This window comes from Neofelis nebulosa, chromosome 3 (assembly GCF_028018385.1).
Source record: "Neofelis nebulosa isolate mNeoNeb1 chromosome 3, mNeoNeb1.pri, whole genome shotgun sequence".
Taxonomy (NCBI): Eukaryota; Metazoa; Chordata; class Mammalia; order Carnivora; family Felidae; genus Neofelis; species Neofelis nebulosa.
Window position 1 is genome coordinate 147049847 of NC_080784.1, and position 20269 is coordinate 147070115.

A 20269-nucleotide genomic window follows, 5' to 3' on the forward strand; every position below is an offset into this window, starting at 1 on the left:
CAGAGTATATCTTCTTTTTCTCTGGTTTCTTTGTTTCCTGTTGGATGTTTGTTTGGCTATGACGCCTACCATTAGAATACTGTCCATAACAAGAACAATTTCTGGATGCTTGCAAAGCTTCTTGGGATGCCAGAACAGTGCCAGATTCCTTACAGCACTGAGGGCCACCAGGGAGGGCCCTGCTCTGTGCCATACTTGATCATTTAGGAGGATGGAATCCCTTTGTTCCCAGAAATTCACAGGATCACTCTTGAGTAGTTCCATTAGCTTCTGCCTTGGATCTTTTCTCTGCAAAATCCAGTGAACCTGTGAGGGCTGGATGCATGCTTCTCTTCCTTTCACCAACCGAACCTTGTTCCCTTCAAATAGACATTGGTGCATCCGGGGCATGAGCAGGGACTGGAGGGCAGTGGGGGTAATAGGTGAGGGTCTACATTACTAACCACCATGCTGTAGACAGAGTATTAAAGTCAAATGAAATAGGTTTCAAACATTTGTAATCCTTTCTTTAAAGGAAAAATGTTTACGAAGCTCAGTATGTAAAATGATCAAAGTGAGGAGAGATGTACCAGTTGAAAAGAGCAGATGGAGGGAGGGGCTCTACCGCCAGCCAACAGCCCCTTAGGTTTCCCAGAGTCAAATGTGAAAACCAGCGAGTACAATTCCTTTGCTTTAAGGACGTAGCTCCTGAAGGCCACATGGTCTAGATAAGGCATACAAATGACCCGACATTCAGGAAACACAAACCATTTTTTCACAATCCCTCTAATTCCCTTTGTCTGTAGCGCTAACCTTCCCTTCTCCTGTCTTGTTATGTACTCGTCTCCGCCTGTCAGTAGCCAATAATGTGGCTGGATGAGCCCTTGTGGATTTTATTATGACTGTAAGACACCCTCAGCAATAACCATCATGCAACTTCGAGACAAAGAAAAGTGTATTATTTGTAAGAGCTGGAAATTGCATAGCACACCAGGGGGCACACGCTGAGATCACAGGCAGGGAGAGAATGCACAGGCCTGGCATTCTGCTTTTATTGTGATCAACGGTAGGGGCCTAGGGTTTCCTGGGCTCACTCTTTATCGGAAGTTAATTTGCGTTATTGTTTTAAGTTATTGTGAAGTTAAAACACAAGAGTGGGAATTCAAAGTTCTGGAAGAGAAAATGTAAACAGCCCAAATGCTCAGTTATCAAGGTCAACCAAGATCTCTAAAACAAAGAAGTCTGGCAGGGAGAGGCAGCCTGGCTCTTTATCTAGTAGCTGGCGAGGTGTTTACTTGAGATAGCCATCTTTGAAATGGATGCCTCTTTGAATCAAAGCTCTTGGGCCTAACTTATTCGGCACTTGTATTACAAAAAGAAAAGCCAACTACCTATCAGGGCTTCTGCTACACACCTCCTTTGAGCATTCCAGCAGCAGCTGAGACAATCTGTGCTTATTGATTCAGAGAAGTGATGCAGACAAGAAAGGGAACAGAGAAGAACTTCCTCTCTGGCTCCTGGATTTCAAAAGACTAACACTTAGGGAGGACAGAGGGACTCAAGCTAGAAAATGAAAGGGCCAAATATAAAGTCAGGATAGTTGGAAGAGGTGATGAGAGCTTAGATTTAAGAGGTTCCAAGGGAGAGGAATGTGCCTTGGGCCGTGTCTTGGACGGTTGGCAAAAAACCCAGTATTGGTTTGGGATGTCCAAGAACAAACGAATCTTTTCCTCATAGTCTGGGTAGCGGGTGAGAAGGTGTCATGGCCCCATATTCTTAAATGGATGCAAGAGGAGCCTAGGAAGATGCCTTAGATACTTTTTAAGAGTTTCCTAGAGCAAAGTTATAAAGCCACTGGAAACAAAAGGACCAGCCTATGTGTAGACAGTTGGCCAAGGACCAGATGAGATGAAGCTCACCGGCCACATGTCCCAATTAGGTAAACTGCATTTCTTCCTCATCTACCACACAAGGTACTGCTCTAGAAATCTTGCTGCTAGACAAATGTTGATAAAGAGAGTATTAAACGTGGCAGATGGTACAATATGTCAAATTACTATTTTACTAACCTATATATTTAGGATTACCCACGACAAAAATACTAGCCACGGCTAATTTTAAGTGCTTGTCGAGTTTCCTCTGTTGCTTGGCCAATATCTAAGACTCAGGTTCAAATCCCAGGCTGTACGGATAAAACCTAGGGAACCTTGGAGAAGTGCTTATTTCAGTCTCAGTTTCTCTATCTACATATGTAGAATGATAACAACTTTATAAAAGTGGCTAGAGAAGTAAATGAAATGATGTATATAAAGTACTTAGCACATTGCCTGGTATATTAGAAAATACCCAATACATGCTCAGGATATGCCAAAGTTATTCACAGATTATCCTGGACAAAAAAAAAAAAAAAATTGGAAGAAGAGAAAGCTACTGTATATGCACATGTTATGTTTAATGTGGTATTGACAGAGCAGGCAGTTAGTTAGACATGAGCTGGGGGCCAGGACAGTGATCAATAGGTTACATTTTAGAAGCCTGGGGGGCACACCATCATACCTTAAATGCTTGGGTACACCACACCTTGACCTTGTGGCTTCCAAGACCCCAGGGCTAAGAGATCAAGAGCCACAGGTGCAAAAAAAAAAAAAAAAAAAAAAAAAAAAAAAAGTGCTCTCTTCTTCCACCTCTGGCAAGGTAACCCTTAGACTCATTATAATGCATTTGCATTGTGATTTCAGCCCGCACCCAAGGCTGTCATGACAGTTGCTGTACAAACCTTGTAGGGTCAGAAACTCTGCCCTCCAACCTGTAGGAGGGGTCCCCCAAGTGATTAGAAGCAGCCTCCATTACAGATGCCCCATCCCTGACCTGAGACCCTGTTCACTTAAAAGGAAAGGACCCCTATAGCCTCAGAGAAGTTGCCACCCCAAGTGGGCATGAGCAGTGGTGGGGCAGAGAGAGGGACAGAGAGAAAGAATCCCAAGCAGGCTCCATGCTGCCAGCCCAGAGTTGGACTTGAACCCACAAACCGTGAGATCATGACCTGAGCCAAAACCAACAGTCAGATGCTTAACCCACTGAACCACACAGGCACACGGGACTCTCCTCCTTGAGAGTGTACAGTCCCTAATAAACTGCTTTGTGCTTGCTACTTTCCTCCTGGCTGTCTTTATTTGAGTGCAAATCCTCACATAAATCTTTCCTGGGGAATCCAAGGACAGAAAGATCCATTCACACAACACAGCCTACTGGTAAGAGTACTCTCACTGGTAAGAGTATTTTTCAGACTGTGAGTGGTGACCCATTAATGAGTCATGAAACAATCCAGGGGCAATCAGCCTTTCTTTTTTTTTTTTTAAAAAAGGAATAGCATAGCATGATGTGGCACTGCATCAATCAAAGAGCAAAACACACAGTAAGGGTAAGTAATCCATCATAAAAATTTGTCTTATTTTATATATACGTATGTAAGTATATATTAAGTCATGAAATGTATTATATATTGCATTAAAGGCCCTGATTCTTTATCCCCATTCCCCCTGTATTTGAACTCCTTACCATGTGACTTTGCAGTTACTTCATTTAAGAGGTGAAGTCTATTTTTCATGCTCTGGACCTAAGCCTGGCCAAGGGAATCAATCTGACCAATAGAATGAGATAGAATTGACAATGTGCCAGTTCAAAACCTAGCCTCAAAGGTCTTCGTATTGCCACTTGTGCTTTGGCAACCTTGCCATCACTGTGAGGTCACATCTGGGCCTGTTTGCTGGTCCTAGGTTAAGGAGGAGACACGCATGGAACAGCTACAACACATCACTCCAGCCCAGAGTAGAGTGGAGCCTTCAGCAGACTTGACGACACATAAGTAAGCCAGTCAACCTAGAAATACATGAATGAATCAATCTGAGATCAGATGAGCCTCGTCCAGCAGATCAGGCTCCCAGCAAACCACAGACTTGTGAGTGAAAATAATGACTGTTGTCTTAAGCCACTGAGTTTTGGCATGATTGTTCTGCAGCAATAGTGTGAACTAAAACAAATAAATTGGTCGTAATTAAAATGCTTGAAAGACACAGGTTAGAAATGGATGCATATTCTATCAATTATAATGGGCACTGAATTTTTTTCCCAATGGCTCAGGTCATGATCTCATGGTTGGTAGGTTTGAGCCTGCATAGGGCTCTGCACTGACAGCATGCAGCCTGCTTGGGATTTTTTTCTCTCCCTCTCTCTCTGTCCCTCCCCCACTCATGTGCTCTCTCTCAAAATAAATAAATAAACTTCAAAATTCTTTTAGGGGTGCCTGGGTGGCTCAGTCGTTTGAGCATCTGACTTCGGCTCAGGTCATGATCTCCCGGTTTGTGAATTCGAGCCCTACATCGGGCCCTGTGCTGACAGCTCAGAGCCTGTAGCCTGCTTCAGGTTATGTGTCTCCTTCTCTCTCTACCCCTCCCCATCACACTCTGTCTCTCTCTCTCAAAAAAAAAAATAATAATAAATAAACATTTAAAAAAATTTTTTTAAGTGGTCAGAAGGCAGTCTTTGCCTTATTCTTGATCATATGGGGGAATGCATTCATGCTTTTACTGGAAAGTATGATGTTGGCTGTGAGGTTTTGATAAATGCTATTTACCAGGTTGAGGAAGTCCCCTTCTCACTCTGCTCAGAGGTTTTTTGTGTAATGAATGATGGATTTGGTCAAATGTGATTTTTGAGAATATTGAGATGATGATGATGATGATGATTGTTTGGTTTTAGTTTGTTAAAATGGTGAATTACATGGATTGATTTTCTAAAGTGAGACCAATCTTGCACTTTTCTGTGGTAAACAAAACTCAAATTGGTCATGATGTATTATACCCTTTAATATATTACATTAAATTTGGATAAGTTTTGTTCAGAATATTTGCACCTATATTCATGAAAGTTATTGGTCTGTAATTTTCTTGTGATATATTTGTCTAGTTTTGGTGTCAGAGTAATGGTGGCCAATTGGAAAGTGTTCCTTATTTTTCAGTTTTCTGGAAGAGTTGGTATAGAGTCGAAATGGTAATATTTGTTCCTTAAATGCTAAGTAAAATTCACCAGTGAAACCATTTGGACATCAAGATTTCTTTGTGGGAGGAACTTTATAAATGTAATCCTTTTGATAAATACACAGCTATTTTAGGTTCTAGATTTCTTTTTTTTTGTTTTAATATTTTTTTTAAATTTATTTTGAGGGAGAGAGAGACTGACCTGGGGGAGGGACAGAGAGGGAGAGAGAAATCCCAAGCAGTCTCTGCACTGTCAGCATAGAGCCCTATGCAAGGCTTGAACCCACAAACCATGAGATCATGACCTTTGCCGATGGACACTCAACTGATCGAACCACCAAGGTGCCTTAGATTTCTTCTTGAGTGAGTTTTGGTATCTCATGTCTTTCAAAAAATTGGTCCATTTCATCTAACTTGTTAAATTCATTGGCATATATTTTGTCATCATACTCCTTTATTATCCTTTTAACATCTGTAGAATTTATAATTATATTAACTCTCTTATTTCTACTATTGGTCATTTGTATTTTCTATTTTTTCCCCCTAATCAGTCTGGCTAGAGGTATGTCAACTACCTAGATTTTCTATGTGTTCTACCCAACACACTGTGAATCTTGAGTTTTTCCAGTCTGGATAGTAGAAATAGGTACTACTCCTGGTCCTATGTAGGTGCTGGGCACTATTCTCTCTATTCCTTTCAGGTGGTACCTTCTCTGCCATGGATAGTTTCCTTATATACATGCACCCTGAGTACTTAAGAGTGACCCTCTGAAGTCCAAGTTCTCTCTCTGTGCAGCCTCTCCTCTTTAGTATCGTGTCCTGTGAACCTCAGCCGTGAGGTCTTCCCAGACTCTCAGCTCGTTCTCCTCTGCTCAGAGAGTCCAGCATGCTTTGCCGGGGCCACCCCCATCCCATCCCATGGCACAGCCTTGAAACCCGCATGCCAGTCAGATGGGGCAATCAAAGACCTCACCTCATTTGTTTCCTGCGTCTCGGGGATCACTTTTCTAAGTTGCTGAATGTCTAATGAATGTAAATTGTTTTTTCATATATCTTGTCATTCTTTGTTTTTGTTTTTGTATTTCAGTTGTCTCAGGCAAGAAACAACCCTTGTTCCCACGTCTTGGTCAGAAGCAGAGTCTCATGATTATATGACTGTAGGTGAATACATTTTTATAAGGAAGGTTCACACCAATACCTATAAACCTAGATTATTCCTTTCAACTGTCATCCACTGTGTGTATGCACACCATTTTATTTATCTATTCCTCTACTGGTAAACACTTGTGCCATTTTCAGTTGTTCACTATTAAAATAAACAACAGGAAACATCTCTGTATGTATAGACAGATTTCCCTTTAGACACATAAAAAAATGAGATATCTAGGTCATATGCAATGCACATTTTGAGATTTACCAGTATTTTCAAATTACCTTCTGGAGTGACTGAAGTGAAACACACCTTCAGCAGTGTATACAAGTATATGCTTTCCTACATTCTTGCCAACAATTAACATCATCGGATTTTTTTTATTTTTTGCCAATCTGATGTGTGAAATAGTGTCTCATCTTGTTTGGGTCTGCATTTGCCTGGTTATTAGTGACACTGAGCAATTTTTCATGTTTACTGACCATTTAAACATCTTCTATAAATCACCTTTCAAAATGTCCATTTATTTATTTTGAGAGAGAGAGCATGCACGCAGGTGGGCAAGCAGAGGACAGGCACAGAGAGAGAGGGAGAGAATGAATCCCAAGCAGGCTCTGGGCTATCAGGGCAGAGATGGATGCAGGGCGTGAGCCCATGAACTGTGAGATCATGACCTGAGTTGGATGCTTGCCCAACTGAGCCATCCAGGTGTCCCTAAATCACCCTTTTTATTTTTTATTAAAAAAAAATTTTTTTTAACGTTTTATTTATTTTTGAGACAGGGAGAGACAGAGCATGAACAGGGGAGGGTCAGATAGAGGGAGACACAATCTGAAACAGGCTCCAGGCTCTGAGCTGTCAGCACAGAGCCCGACGCGGGGCTCGAACTCACGGACCGCAAGATCATGACCTGAGCCGAAGTCGGCCGCTTAACCGACTGAGCCACCCAGGCGCCCCTAAATCACCCTTTTTAAAACTAGGTTTTTGTATGTTCCATAATCATTAATTTTTTTTTAACGTTTTTATTTATTTTTGAGACAGAGAGAGACAGAGCATGAATGGGGGAGGGTCAGAGAGAGAGGGAGACACAGAATCGGCAGCAGGCTCCAGGCTCTGAGCCATCAGCCCAGAGCCCAACGCGGGGCTGGAACTCACAGACCGCGAGATCATGACCTGAGCTGAAGTCAGACGCTTAACTGACTGAGCCACCCAGGCGCCCCACATTAATTTTTTTTTAATGTTTATTTATTTTTGAGAGAGACAGATACAGAGCATGAGCAGGGGAGGGGCAGAGAGAGAGGGAGACACAGAACCTGAAGCACGCTCCAGGCTCTGAGCTGTCAGCACAGAGCCGCATGCAGGGCTCTAACTGATGAACTACAAGATTAAGACCTGAGCCGAAGTCGGCGTTTAACCCACTGAGCAACCCAGGTGCCCCCATAATCATTTAAAAAAATTATTTATGAGACTGTTCCTTGCCATGGTAAATCCTTCTGTCACCATGGGCTACAGGGGGGCTTTCTGAGAGACCTGAGCTCACTGGCCCCATGCACTACATTGTCTTCTCATAAGACTCAGGATAATGCAATTTCTGGCCAGGAAACAAGAGCAGGATCATGGCAGTCCCCAGTGTATTCGGATGGAAGCTGGTAATAAAATCAGGTACAACTCTAAGAGGAGACATGGGAACGGTCTATAAGCTGGGTCTATAAGGAATCACACAAGAAATGGCACATGTATTTGTGCTGTATGAGGTCCCTTGCTCCTATCATATCACTCTGTAACATCACGTCTACCTGGATGATAGAACATGTTTTATTGGGAATATGATTTTCCTCTATTTCTATGCTTTTGCAATAGTAGATTGGTTTAGTGATAAACACGTGAGGCCTTTTGTTTGGATAATAAATAAAATTTAAAAATGTATTTGCATATGCTGGATATAATGCAAGTATTTTGTTACAATATAATGCTTGTATTTTAACTTTGTTTAATGGGCACCTTGTTCTATAGGTTTTAAAAATTTAATGTGTTGAATTGTGTCAAGATTTTGCTGATTTTCACTTCTGTTTGTATCTGTGTGTTTGTGTGTATCTTTTCCAAGGAAGTTTTACCTGCTCTTAACTCATGAAGATATTTTCCTGTTAAATTCTCCAATAACTTATTTTATTTATTATTATTACTTTATTCTCCTATTCCATCCGTAATTAATTTTTACGTATAGTGTAGGATAAGAATCTAATTGGAATTTTTTTCCTAAATGGGAAGTCAATTGTTCTAACACTATTATATTGAATTATTTCCCTCAATGTTTAATGACCATACCTTATTTCATACATGTATATGTGTGTGTTTCTGGGTTTTTAAATTTCCTCTCCTCTTCTCCTTTCCCTTTCTTCTCTTCCCACAAATCAGTTTGTATAAGACACAATTATGTATTCTTTAAAGAAGAGAAATTTTCTCAAAATCATTTACTACTTATATTTTTTAATATGAAGAACTCTACCATTTCTATTTTTTAAATATTTAATAGCTTAATCAGAGTTCCTACTCCTTGAATTAGTTTTGGCCATTTTTCCCCCTTAGGTTTAAAAATAGTATCTAGGGGAAGAAGGGGCCAGCCTTCGAGTGACAGCGACGCAAGATGGCAGCCACCACGGGCTCGGGAGTAAAAGTCCCTCGCAATTTTCGACTGTTGGAAGAACTGGAAGAAGGCCAGAAAGGAGTAGGAGATGGCACAGTTAGCTGGGGTCTAGAAGATGACGAAGACATGACACTTACAAGATGGACAGGGATGATAATTGGGCCTCCAAGAACAATTTATGAAAACCGAATATACAGCCTTAAAATAGAATGTGGACCTAAATACCCAGAAGCACCCCCCTTTGTAAGATTTGTAACAAAAATTAGTATGAATGTAGTTAATAGTTCTAATGCAGTGGTGGACTCAAGAGCCATATCAGTGCTAGCAAAATGGCAGAATTCATATAGCATCAAAGTTGTCCTGCAAGAACTCCGGCACCTAATGATGTCTAAAGAAAACATGAAACTCCCTCAGCCGCCCGAAGGACAGTGTTACAGCAATTAATCAAAAAGAAAAACCACAGGCCCTCCCCCTACCCCCCTCCCATTCGATTTAAGCAGTCTTCATTTTCCACAGTAGTAAATTTTCTAGATACGTCTTGTAGACCTCAAAGTACTGGAAAGGAAGCTCCCATTCAAAGGCAATTTATCTTAAGATACTGTAAACGATACTAATTTTTTTGTCCATTTAAAATATATAAGTTGTGCTATAACAAAAAAAATAAATAAAAATAGTATCTAGGTTTTAAATTTAGTGGCATAAATTTATATATATATTTTTTATTATAAAATGTTTCACAATCTCATAGTTACACACAATGAAAAATTTTCCGATGTTATTTTCTGTGCCATTTCTCTCTCTGTCTCTCTCTCTCTCTTTTTTTCCTTTTCTTGCCCCTAACTTTGCTCCTAATGACTACTTTACATATGTCCATGAAGATTTTGGTGTATTCTAGTACAGATTATAAATTTATTTTAGTCAATCTTCCTCTCTTGGTATCATACCCAGTTTGTGGGCTCCACTAATTGTCAATTGCTTGCTCCATTGTCTCAAGAATACCTTGGGGGAATGAATTGCTCTACAGTCTGATTCAGTTAGATTTAAACTTCTTTAGAGGGATAGTCTTTGAGGCCAGTCTTTTGTTCTACTGGCAGGAGGTGTTCTCTTTGCTTTATTTTTCCTTGTTTTTCTCCATTAAACATAGAGCTGATCTGTGGTTTAACAAGTTGCTCTGAAGGACTATCAGCCTCCTCTCAAGTTGTCTACTACCAAAATCTCCACAATTTTTAACAGTGCCTTTAGGCTTGAACTTCCTTACAATCACTACAGATAAAGTCATTTCCCTTAGAAAGAACTATGTTGCTCTCTGTTCTTACAGCCTGACTTTCCCCCTAGACAAAATCTCTGAGCCACTCCTCCAGACCTGAGGGTGGGGACAGTGAGTTTCAAAGAAGAGCCAGACACTCTGAAGATCTGAACTGATGTGGTTTTCTTGGTCCCATACTTTTACTCACCTTTCACAATCTTTCTCCACGCAAATCCTGTAATGTTGTTAATTGGAAATTTTATTTCCAACTTATCAACCACGTTAAATTGAATGATTAATGTTATTTTATACAGTCAGCACTCAGACAGACATATTTTTAGAGGAGAGCTCACTTTTACATCTTATCTTCTACTACTGTCTGGGAGACTCATTCTAAAGGAGATAAATTTTCTGAGTCCTTATATACCTGGAAATTTCTTTATTTCACTATCACTTCTGAGTGATAGTTTGGCTAGGTACAAATTTCTAAATTAAAACATTTATTTCTCCTAAAATTTTTGAAGATATTACTCTATGGTTTTCTGGCATCCAAAGCCATAGATAAGTAATCAGTCTTCAGTCAGATCCTTGTTCATTTGTAGATACTCTCTTTTACCCTTGTAAATCTTAGGATTGGTAATGTACTGAAGTTTTTTTAATTTTTTTTTTTTTAACATTTATTTTATTTTTGAGACGGAGAGAGACAGAGCATGAATGGGGGAGGGTCAGAGAGAGAGGAAGACACAGAATCTGAAACAGGCTCCAGGCTCTGGGCTGTCAGCAAGAGCCCGACGCGGGGCTTGAACTCACGGACCGCGAGATCATGACCTGAGCCAAAGTCGGCCGCTTAACCGACTGAGCCACCCAGGCGCCCCGGTAATGTACTGAAGTTTTAATACTATGTGTCTAAGTATAAATATTGTGCTTTAATATTTCTCATCACTTAGCAAGTTTTTTCAAACTCCTATCTGTCTTTAGATTCATAAAATTATCAATCTTCCTTTGAGATGTTGTCTACATTATGCCTACTGTCCTTTCCTTGAGGAGTTTCTTAATTTATAAGCCATACTCCAAGCCATATTTTCTAGCTCTTTAATTCTTTGTGTTAAATTGTGGGATAAGTTCATTTTATTATCCCAGTGGGTTCATTTTTCTGCTATGTTTGCTGTATTCAGTCTACTTTTATAGTTTTATTTTTAATTTCAATAACTATATTTTTATCTTCAGTGTTTCTAATAATTTATTTTTCACAATTATCTGTTCTTGTTGCATAATCCCATATTCTTGTTTTTAAAGTTTCATTCTGCTCTCATGGCTATAGTCTCTTATCTTGCTAATGGCATCAAAAGTGCTTATTCTGCGGGTGCCTGGGTGGTTCAGTCAATTAAACCTCTGACTTTGGCTCAGGTCATGATCTCACAGTTTGTGAGTTTGAGCTCCATGTCAGCACAGAGCCTGCTTCAGTCCTCTGTCTCTCTCTCTCTCTGCCCTTCCCCTGCTCTCCCTCTCTCTCTCTGTCTCTCAAAAATAAAATAAATACATTAAAAAATAAAAAAGTGCTTATTTTGAAGTCCTTTTTTGGTTGTGCTCAATGCTTATTTTCCTCACTGTCAGCTTTTCTGTTCACCAAGTTTGCTGTCTGTTCATATTGTCTTTGTGAAGTGCCTATGTAGTCATTTTCCATGGGATATCTCCTCCGAGGGCCTCCTAGGGCATCTCTTACATCAAGTCTGTGGTGGCCTCTGCATAGGCTCTATTGGCAGTCTGACTCCCCTGAAAGCCTGGCACTCAGGGCTGCACTCTTCAAGTTCCATTTCCGACTTGCTCCTGCTAAGGCTCAGCTCCAGACTCCCATATCTATACAAGCTGTGCTACAAGAGACCCAAGCTAAATGGCAGGAGGTACTGCTATCCTAAGCTCAGCTGAGAGAGTAGAAAGCAGGTGGCATCTTTCCCAGCACGCAGTTTTACACAAGTTGCACACATGTGGCCCTGAGTTATGTACACAACTTGTGTGGGCATAAAGATGCCAGAGCCTTTTCCCCAGCATTCACCTGGGTCCCAACCCTTTCCTGCCTATGGACTGACTTCATAGCTCAGACTGTTCTGAACTTCATTTGTTCCCCATTGCTTGTTTCTTTTAGGGAAATATACTTACTCCAGTCTACAGAGATCTCTCTTTCTTGTTTTCTAGAAAAACTATGTTTATTAATTTAAAAAATGTTTTGCTCTGATGTTTGAGCTTATAGCAGATAGGATAGGGTGACTTTCAGCATGTACTCAATGCACCATTATCGACCAGAAAATCATACAAATAATTTCTTTACACAAAATGTTCTATATTATCTGGGGCACCTGGGTGACTCAGTCGGTTAAGCGTCCAACTCTTGGTTTCAGCTCAGGTCATGATTTCATGGTTTTGTGAGTTTCAGCCCCGCATTGGGCCCTGTGCTGATAGGGCAGAGCCCGCTTGGGATTCTCTGTCTCTCTCTGTCTCTCTCTCTGCCTCTCCCCCACTCACACTGTCTCTGTCTCTGTCTCTCTCAAAATGAATAAACCTTTTTAAAATTTCTATATTATCAACAATATAATATATACAGCATCTATAACATATAAGTCATAAAACATGCAGAAATATAATTTCCCATACATACAGAAAAATCTTACCTAATGGAGAAGTAGGTTTTAAAATGAAAAAAAATTTTAAGGGTACTATGCTGGAAAACAATCTACTGCCTCTCAGTGAATCCAACATGACTGGTTTTCTCTCCAGTACTTGATCAGATCAGTTTCTCTGGTTGATAACAAAGGTGATGGCTGGCTCAGGTTTAGGGGACATACTGAATGAAAAATAAACCATATCTTTCATCTCCAAACTCACATACAATGCAGCACGATGCCTGAGTTCTAAGAGACACATAGGAACTGAGACTGTACGAAGGCAGAGCATATTCATATTTCTATTTTATGTTCACTCTTAGGCATAACCTAATTAAATAGAATGCCAAGTAACATAGCCTGCATTATTTAAAATACTATTTCTCACTCATGTTTTTTACTCTTTCTGTTGCTTTAAAATTTTATATAGGTTAAGTGCAAGTACTATGCAATTCACCTTACCATATGTTGTGCTATAATAGTGATCTCATGTATTTCAAAGGAAATACTTGAGCATTTACTATGGAATGTCAGTGGGCATGGTTTCAACCATTAGGGAGATCGCATGAGTTGTGGTAACTGGACAACCCAAGAATGTAAGCACTCCCCGCAAATATCTGACTTATATTCAGGAGAGTACTTTGTCACATAGCAGCACCTAAACCATTTTTAACCAACCAAAATCAAAGTCGAGAAGCACAACATCAACAAAAAAACCTGCAGAAAATTCTAAACAGCCAGGGCACTGAATTAAAGTCAGGAATTCTTAGATCTGGGATGTGGTACATAAGAATGTATATGTATGCATGTAGGAGTATGACCCAAGATAAACATATGACTATTTGGATATCACATGCAAAATACGAGTTATGAATATCTACTCCCTAAGAACACTTTGGATATAAATATTTCATAAAATATTCACTAATTAATTATTCCCAGCATATAATACACTACTTCGCCTGTCATTCATCTACTTAACAGGCACTTATTGATGGTTTGTTATGCATTATGCTCTGTATGGATGCTTATCATTCAAAAATTAAGAAAAATACATGGTCTGTTTTTAGGGGTTCATGATCAAACAAGAGAGTCAGGCAACTGTAACAGAATATGGCACTGTGATGTAGAAATGTGCAGGATGTGGAGGAAAATCAATCAGGGAGGGAACCTCTACCCTCACCTGTGGTAGTGAAGGTTTATTTTCCAGTGGACTGTGATGATTCTGAGATGCCTTGAAGTGTGTAAGGCAAAAGGGTGAGAAAAGCTGTTCTAAAGAGAGGTACCCAGCTCTACAAACAAATATGAACTTCCAATGAACTTCATAGGTTTAAGGAAATGGAAAAGAGTTTAAGACTGTTAGTCTAGGGTGTGTGTTTAAGGCAGTGACTGGAGATGATGCCTCAGTTTGAATACGACCACCACATGATACAGAAGATATTTTATTTCCCACTGTGCACTTAGGAGAAGAGAAAGGCTGATTCTCATTCAATTGATCCCATTCCAGTTCAGGTATATCCTGAATTAGCAAGAGACTTGTTTCTCCATTGAAATTACCAGAAGTAGTAATTACTAGTTTCATGAAACATTCAATTCTTGGGGGAGGGGAAAAACTATGGCTGGGTGTATCCAACGATCCAGAGGGATAGGCATGACAGAGTCCCTGTGGAGAGGACTGAGGAGCCTCTGAGGGACAACCCACCCAGGTATGCACATTAGAATCATCTGGGGAGCTTTAAATATTCTCACTGATGAGGCTGCTGTCAGAATTTCTGTAGGTGCAGCATAGGTATCAGCACTTTGAAGTTCCTCAGTTGGTTCAAATATGTGGCCAAGGTTGAGGTCCTGCTCTAAAGAAAGAAGTCAGGTGTACAGATGGGCTTATGCCAGCATAGCATTTATTGTTAGGGAAGAGATGAGTCTAAGTAGATCTTCGTGTTCTGAATTCAGATTGGGCTCTACATTCTCCCACAGAGTCCATTCAGGGCCACTGGAGAGGGAGAAGCCACAAATAAACAATGGCAAGGGCTTTTTCCTTAAAAATTCCACAGTAGGCATGTCTGGGTGGCTCAGTCGGTTAAGCCTCTGACTTTGGCTCAGGTCACGACCTCACGGTTTGTGAGTTCAAGCCCTGAATCAGGCTCTGCGTGGACAGCTCAGAGCCTGGAGCCTGCTTCAGATTCTCTCTCCCTCTCTCTCTCTCTCTCTCTCTCTCTCTGCCCCTCCCCTACTCACACTCTGTCTCTGTCTCTGTCTCTCTCTCAAAAATAAATAAACATTAAAAAAAAACTGTATGGTAAGTTTTGTGCCCTCTCAGAAAGAGTGCAGCAAAGAGGCATTCTTTTCCATTTTGCAATAGAACATCACGTACTTCTCTCTTGAGGGCTCCAGCATACCTAGGATGAGATGTGCAGTCAAGAGACCATGTCTGGCCATGGTGGCAGCTGTTCTTGGCAGGAAATATGGAATCTCATACCCATATGAACGTGTTGTGGGAAGAGGGTGATAAGGGGGTTGAACCAGAAGAGAACACTGTGTAAAAACTGATTGGATGTGTTCGGTACTACAAAAACCCAAAAGAGACTCAAAACAACGGCAAAAGTGTGAGGCATAATCAAAAAGAATTACACATGGCATCTCTAAAGCTTTAGTACTACAGGGAAAATATCCACATAGGAAATATTTTCATTATTTCAACAGATATTTGCTGAATAGCCACGATGTGCCAGGTACTATAGTAGGTGAAGGAGATAAGGTAATGGACAAGACAGACAAAACTCTCTTCCCTAACAGAACCTACATTTTCATAGAGAGAATAGCTGATAAATACATAGATACATAATACAACGTCTGCTGATGATAAGTGCAGGAAACAAAACTAAAAGATTGCTATTTTTAGATAGGTCTCTCTAAACATATGCCATTTGAACAGAGACATGGGTGGAAAGGGTGTTACTAGGCAAATTAGTGGTTTGAGAAACTTTTTGGTTTCAAGACTACTTTCCATTCTTAGAAATTACTGAAGACCCCAAAGAGTTTTGCTTATACAACTTACATCCATTGATTGTACCACATAAGCAATTTAAACTGATAGATTATTTAAATATCTCTTTAATTCTTTGAGAAAAAAAGACAATAATAAACCTATTACATGCTAAAATAAGCAATAAAATTTATTTAAAATAACTATATATCCTAAAACTAAAAAAAAAAAAAAAATAGTGAGAAGAGAGGCACTGTTTTATAATTTTGATAATCTTTTAACGTCCAGCTTAGTAGAAGACAGCTGGATTCTCATATCTGCTTCTGTATTTGGCCCCACACCCATACATAGTTGGAAAAGGGAGAAGTGTTGTATTAGCCTTTTAAGATGATTGTGGTTGTCTTTCTTTGAATGTATAGCAAAACATGACAAGGAATAATTTCTCAAAGATCAGTTTCAATGTGGAACGGAAGCCATTTCAATAAGCTCTCCATACTCTGTAATACTGAAGTCCAATAGTGGTCTATCTTGCATTTTGAATGGATTTAGTGACATCATGCAATGCTTATTTGGAAAACATTACTTCATGGAGTTAGGCAGATCTTCCAAATGTTGTCACCTATTATTATACAATAAAAATATCCTATCTGTTAATATCACCATTGATCTCATGAGAAGAAAATGTTATATTGGGAAGCTGTCAAGCTTACAGCAGAAACACTCTTTTTGCCACATTTTGATTTCTATCAAACTATCACCTAACCTAAAGGGCTAGTACATAACTACCATAACTACTATAACTGCCCTGGGTGCCTTTTGTACCCACTGTTAGTCTTTGCTTTGATATCTCCCTTCCCACTAACAAGAGCAGACCGTTGATTCATTTCCTGCAAAGCTTTCCATAGAAGGATCTAGCTCTATCAGTAGGCACAGACCTCCCCACCCCATCCATCTTTCTGGTCTAAAGTTCATATCACTTCCCAACAGATTGGAAAGACTGTGTTGATAAACATAACTAATGATCGCACCCTTCACTGGAGACCCCACCCACCCCCGACAAATAAGGAGTGGCCTTAATCATATAATCATGTAACAACAGTTGAAACAAATAGTAACAAGATTGTTCTGTCACGCCTATCAACAAACTGAATGGTGTCATTTTTAATTCTGGTCCTCCACGAAGCATAACAACACTATCATTAAACAGTGACCAAGGCCAAACCTCAGAGAGTCCACTGCCATAGAGGAGCTTGGGGTGTAGGCCAAAGTCAGGAAAGGATGAGCACTTTGAGAAAATGAAGAAAGCTCTCTGTTCTCTTAGGGATTTAATGGGTGGCTCTGTTACCCTGCCTACAGCTTTGTTTTCGGAGAATTGCTAGTTGTTTATTACATGCTTTGTGATGTAAGGACCAAACAAAAACTAGGGGCAACGTGTTCATATTTGTTTAGAAACACTAAAAATATGCAGAGCGTGGTGCTCTGAAAAGGTCTGAGATGAAAGCAAGGAAATCACAGGGATCGTTTTTTAATAAAATAAAAAATGCTCATTAAAAACAAACAAGATGACACTACATACCAAAAAAGGGCCAACGTTCATTTTAAAGAATGAACAAAATCCACAAAAGCGGGTTTGAGAAAGCTTCAAGACTTTGTGGGAAAGTTCCTGTGCTGCCGTAACAGCCCCCTCCCCAGGCAGTCTACCAGGAGCGAGAGGAGACATTCGGCTGACAATTGCAAGTTCGAGGGTCACTGACAGAGCCCCTGTCTCCAGGGGACACGAATGCACTGTGTGGAACAGACTTGTAAAACTGAAACACACTGTAATAAAAATGTACCAGATGGGGCGCCTGGGTGGCTCAGCCAGTTGGGCATCCGACTTTGGCTCAGCTTGTGATCTCGAGGTTCATGAGTTTGAGCCTCACTTCGGGCTCTGTGCTGACAGAGATCCTCTTTCTAGACGCTCTCTCTGCCCCTCCCCTGTTCACCCTCACTCGCTTCCTCTCTCAAAATTAAATAATAAACATTTAAAAATAAAATATATATATATATACCAGATGTATGCAAGGTGCCTAGCTGAAGGTGGTAAACAAAAAGAAAACTACAAGGGTCTTTCTTGCCAATTATTAACAAACCCTTGAAAAGCATATGCTGGTCAAATAGCCACTTCCTCTGGGATGTCCTCTGGGGCCACACTGATCTTGATAGTAGGTCAAGTCCCTCTCTATATATGCATCTGTGGCCCTGCACTTCCTCACCAATTTTCAAATTTTGCCATTACATTTGCATGTTGTTACTTGATTAATATCTATTTAAACTATCAGCTCCGTGAAGGTAGAAACTAAGTAGTTTCGTTGTGCAACCAGCACTTAACAGTTCCTGGCACTACTAGGCACTCAATAAATGTGTTGGGTTGATAAAGGGAGGGAGGTAGAGTGTAGCTTTACGCCAGCTTGATGTGTCCATCCTTGGAGGTGGCACACTAATCTAATTGGGAGAAAGACAAAAGGGAAAGAGTCCCATTGGAAAATAGGAGAATTATCAAGGCTTCTGTCCTGTATACCTGACCTTGGTAAAGAGGAGTTAATAGGAGAAGGCAATTGAATACAGTTCAGTAATCACATATCTGACATCTTCAGATAACAGATAAATCCTCAGAATTCAAAGTATTTTTTTAATGTTTATTTATTTATTTATTTATTTATTTATTTATTTATTTAGAGAGAGGTAGAGAGCTAGCAGGGGAGAGACAGAGAAAGAGGGGGACAGAGAATCCCAAGCAGGTTCCGCACTGTTAACGGAGAGCCCCAGGCAGGGCTCAAACTCAGGAACCGTGAGGTCATGACCTGAGCTGAAACCAAGAGGCGGACGCTTAACCGACTGAGCCATCCAGGCGCCCCTCGAAGTATTCTTTATGAGATAAATTTCTTTTCTCTTGGTAGTCGGGAGGAAAGAGCCTCCAAGAGGACAGTAAACATTGAAAAGTTTCCCTCATTTGTGCCTTATCATTTAATTGGTTTGGCTGGCACTGCAGGGCTATAGAGAAGGAACAAGAAGGTGAAACAGCTCGAAGTGTCTCTGCAGGTCTTGGGAGTGTCTTACCGGGCTGCCACAGCAAGGACAGCAGGAGGGGAAAGAGAAAGGAGTGGAAATTCCAGGAGTTCCAAATCCCAAATCCCAGGGGGAAATGTGGATGTATGCTAGTTACTCCGCTCCATGTGGCATAACAGGACTCAGTAAGGTCTGAGTAATTCTTCATGTGGGAAAACAGAATGATATTGACAACTCGACATTGGGAACTAGTAGTTACCCTGCAGGTAGTCAGCTTGGCCATCTGGTCTGCACAAGCATGCCATCTGACTCATTGGAAAGAACTTAGACCCTGGAGGCAAACAGATCTCCACCTTGACAACTATAAATTGTGTGATCTTACACTAATGGTAAGACTATATTCCACATTTACAAAAATAAGCACCATAACACTTCCTACCCCTTGGCCTAGGTTTGCTGTAAAAGTAAAATTAAGTAGAGGAAAGCACAGAGCATGCTGCCTGGCATACAGTAGCATTCAATGAATGACAACTGCCTTTGGCTTCTCAGTTTTCTAATGAAAATCTCAAACACAATACGAATCTTGTGTTGTACACAGCTTTACTAACAATAAATTACTGTAAGTGACCTTCTTTCTATGTAAATAAAACGTCTGTCTTTTTTTATGAGTCACTTCAAACCTCTTATTTTTTCTCCAAAAAAAAAATCAAGGTATAATTAATTTTCAAAAATAAATGTCATTGCTAATCTCCTTTTGGCAATTCTAGCCATTCAATTTAGTTTCTGAGTATCTCTAGCCATTACAGTTGGGTAAAAAACAAATTTTGCTGAAAGGATCACATATAAATGAACTAAAATTGCCCTGATTTGACCTGTTTGTTTTTTTTTTTTTAATTTTTTTTTTCAACGTTTTTTATTTATTTTTGGGACAGAGAGAGACAGAGCATGAACGGGGAAGGGGCAGAGAGAGAGGGAGACACAGAATCGGAAACGGGCTCCAGGCTCTGAGCCATCAGCCCAGAGCCTGACGCGGGGCTCGAACTCACGGACCGCGAGATCGTGACCTGGCTGAAGTCGGACGCTTAACCGACTGCGCCACCCAGGCGCCCCTGATTTGACCTGTTTTAGCCACTATTGTATTGGGACAATGATCTCCGCTAATTTTAGGAAACCAATGTCATAATTAGTGAATCATTATTTTTTGTCTCTTTGAGGTTGGGGGGAAGCTTTCTTTTCTTTACATAATTATTCTAGGATTAGCAATATACCAACTAGTTTCCGTCTAGAGTTTATAGGCCATAATCCCTGATGAGGTACATTTGATGATAAGAAAAGATAAGCATTGGGTGTTATATGTAAGTGATGAATCACTGAATTCTACTCCTGAAATCAATACTGCACTGAATGTTAACTAACTAGAATTTATATAAAAATTTGAAGAAAAAAAGGGAACTATTTAATGAATATGCAAAAATAAATAATGGGTAAAAAAAAATCTTGACTTGATAAATTAATTCCTTGGCCAT

At 40.2% G+C, this 20269-nt stretch overlaps 2 protein-coding genes across 3 annotated transcripts in view; one reads left to right on the plus strand and one right to left on the minus strand.

The window, feature by feature from the left end:
- Positions 1-20269, minus strand: part of MTHFD2L (methylenetetrahydrofolate dehydrogenase (NADP+ dependent) 2 like) — a 148022-nt gene that overhangs the window by 42221 nt on the left and 85532 nt on the right. The window lies entirely within an intron of this gene.
- LOC131507458 (ubiquitin-conjugating enzyme E2 variant 1-like) lies at positions 8776-9419 on the plus strand. The gene has a single exon (XM_058722286.1). The coding sequence runs from the start codon at positions 8810-8812 to the stop codon at positions 9251-9253; it is 444 nt and encodes a 147-aa protein (XP_058578269.1). The 5' UTR covers positions 8776-8809; the 3' UTR covers positions 9254-9419.

What these genes read in the sequence shown, in the direction of transcription:
- LOC131507458 (XM_058722286.1), top strand. Translation starts at nt 8,810, where the DNA reads ATGGCAGCCACCACGGGCTCGGGAGTAAAAGTCCCTCGCAATTTTCGA.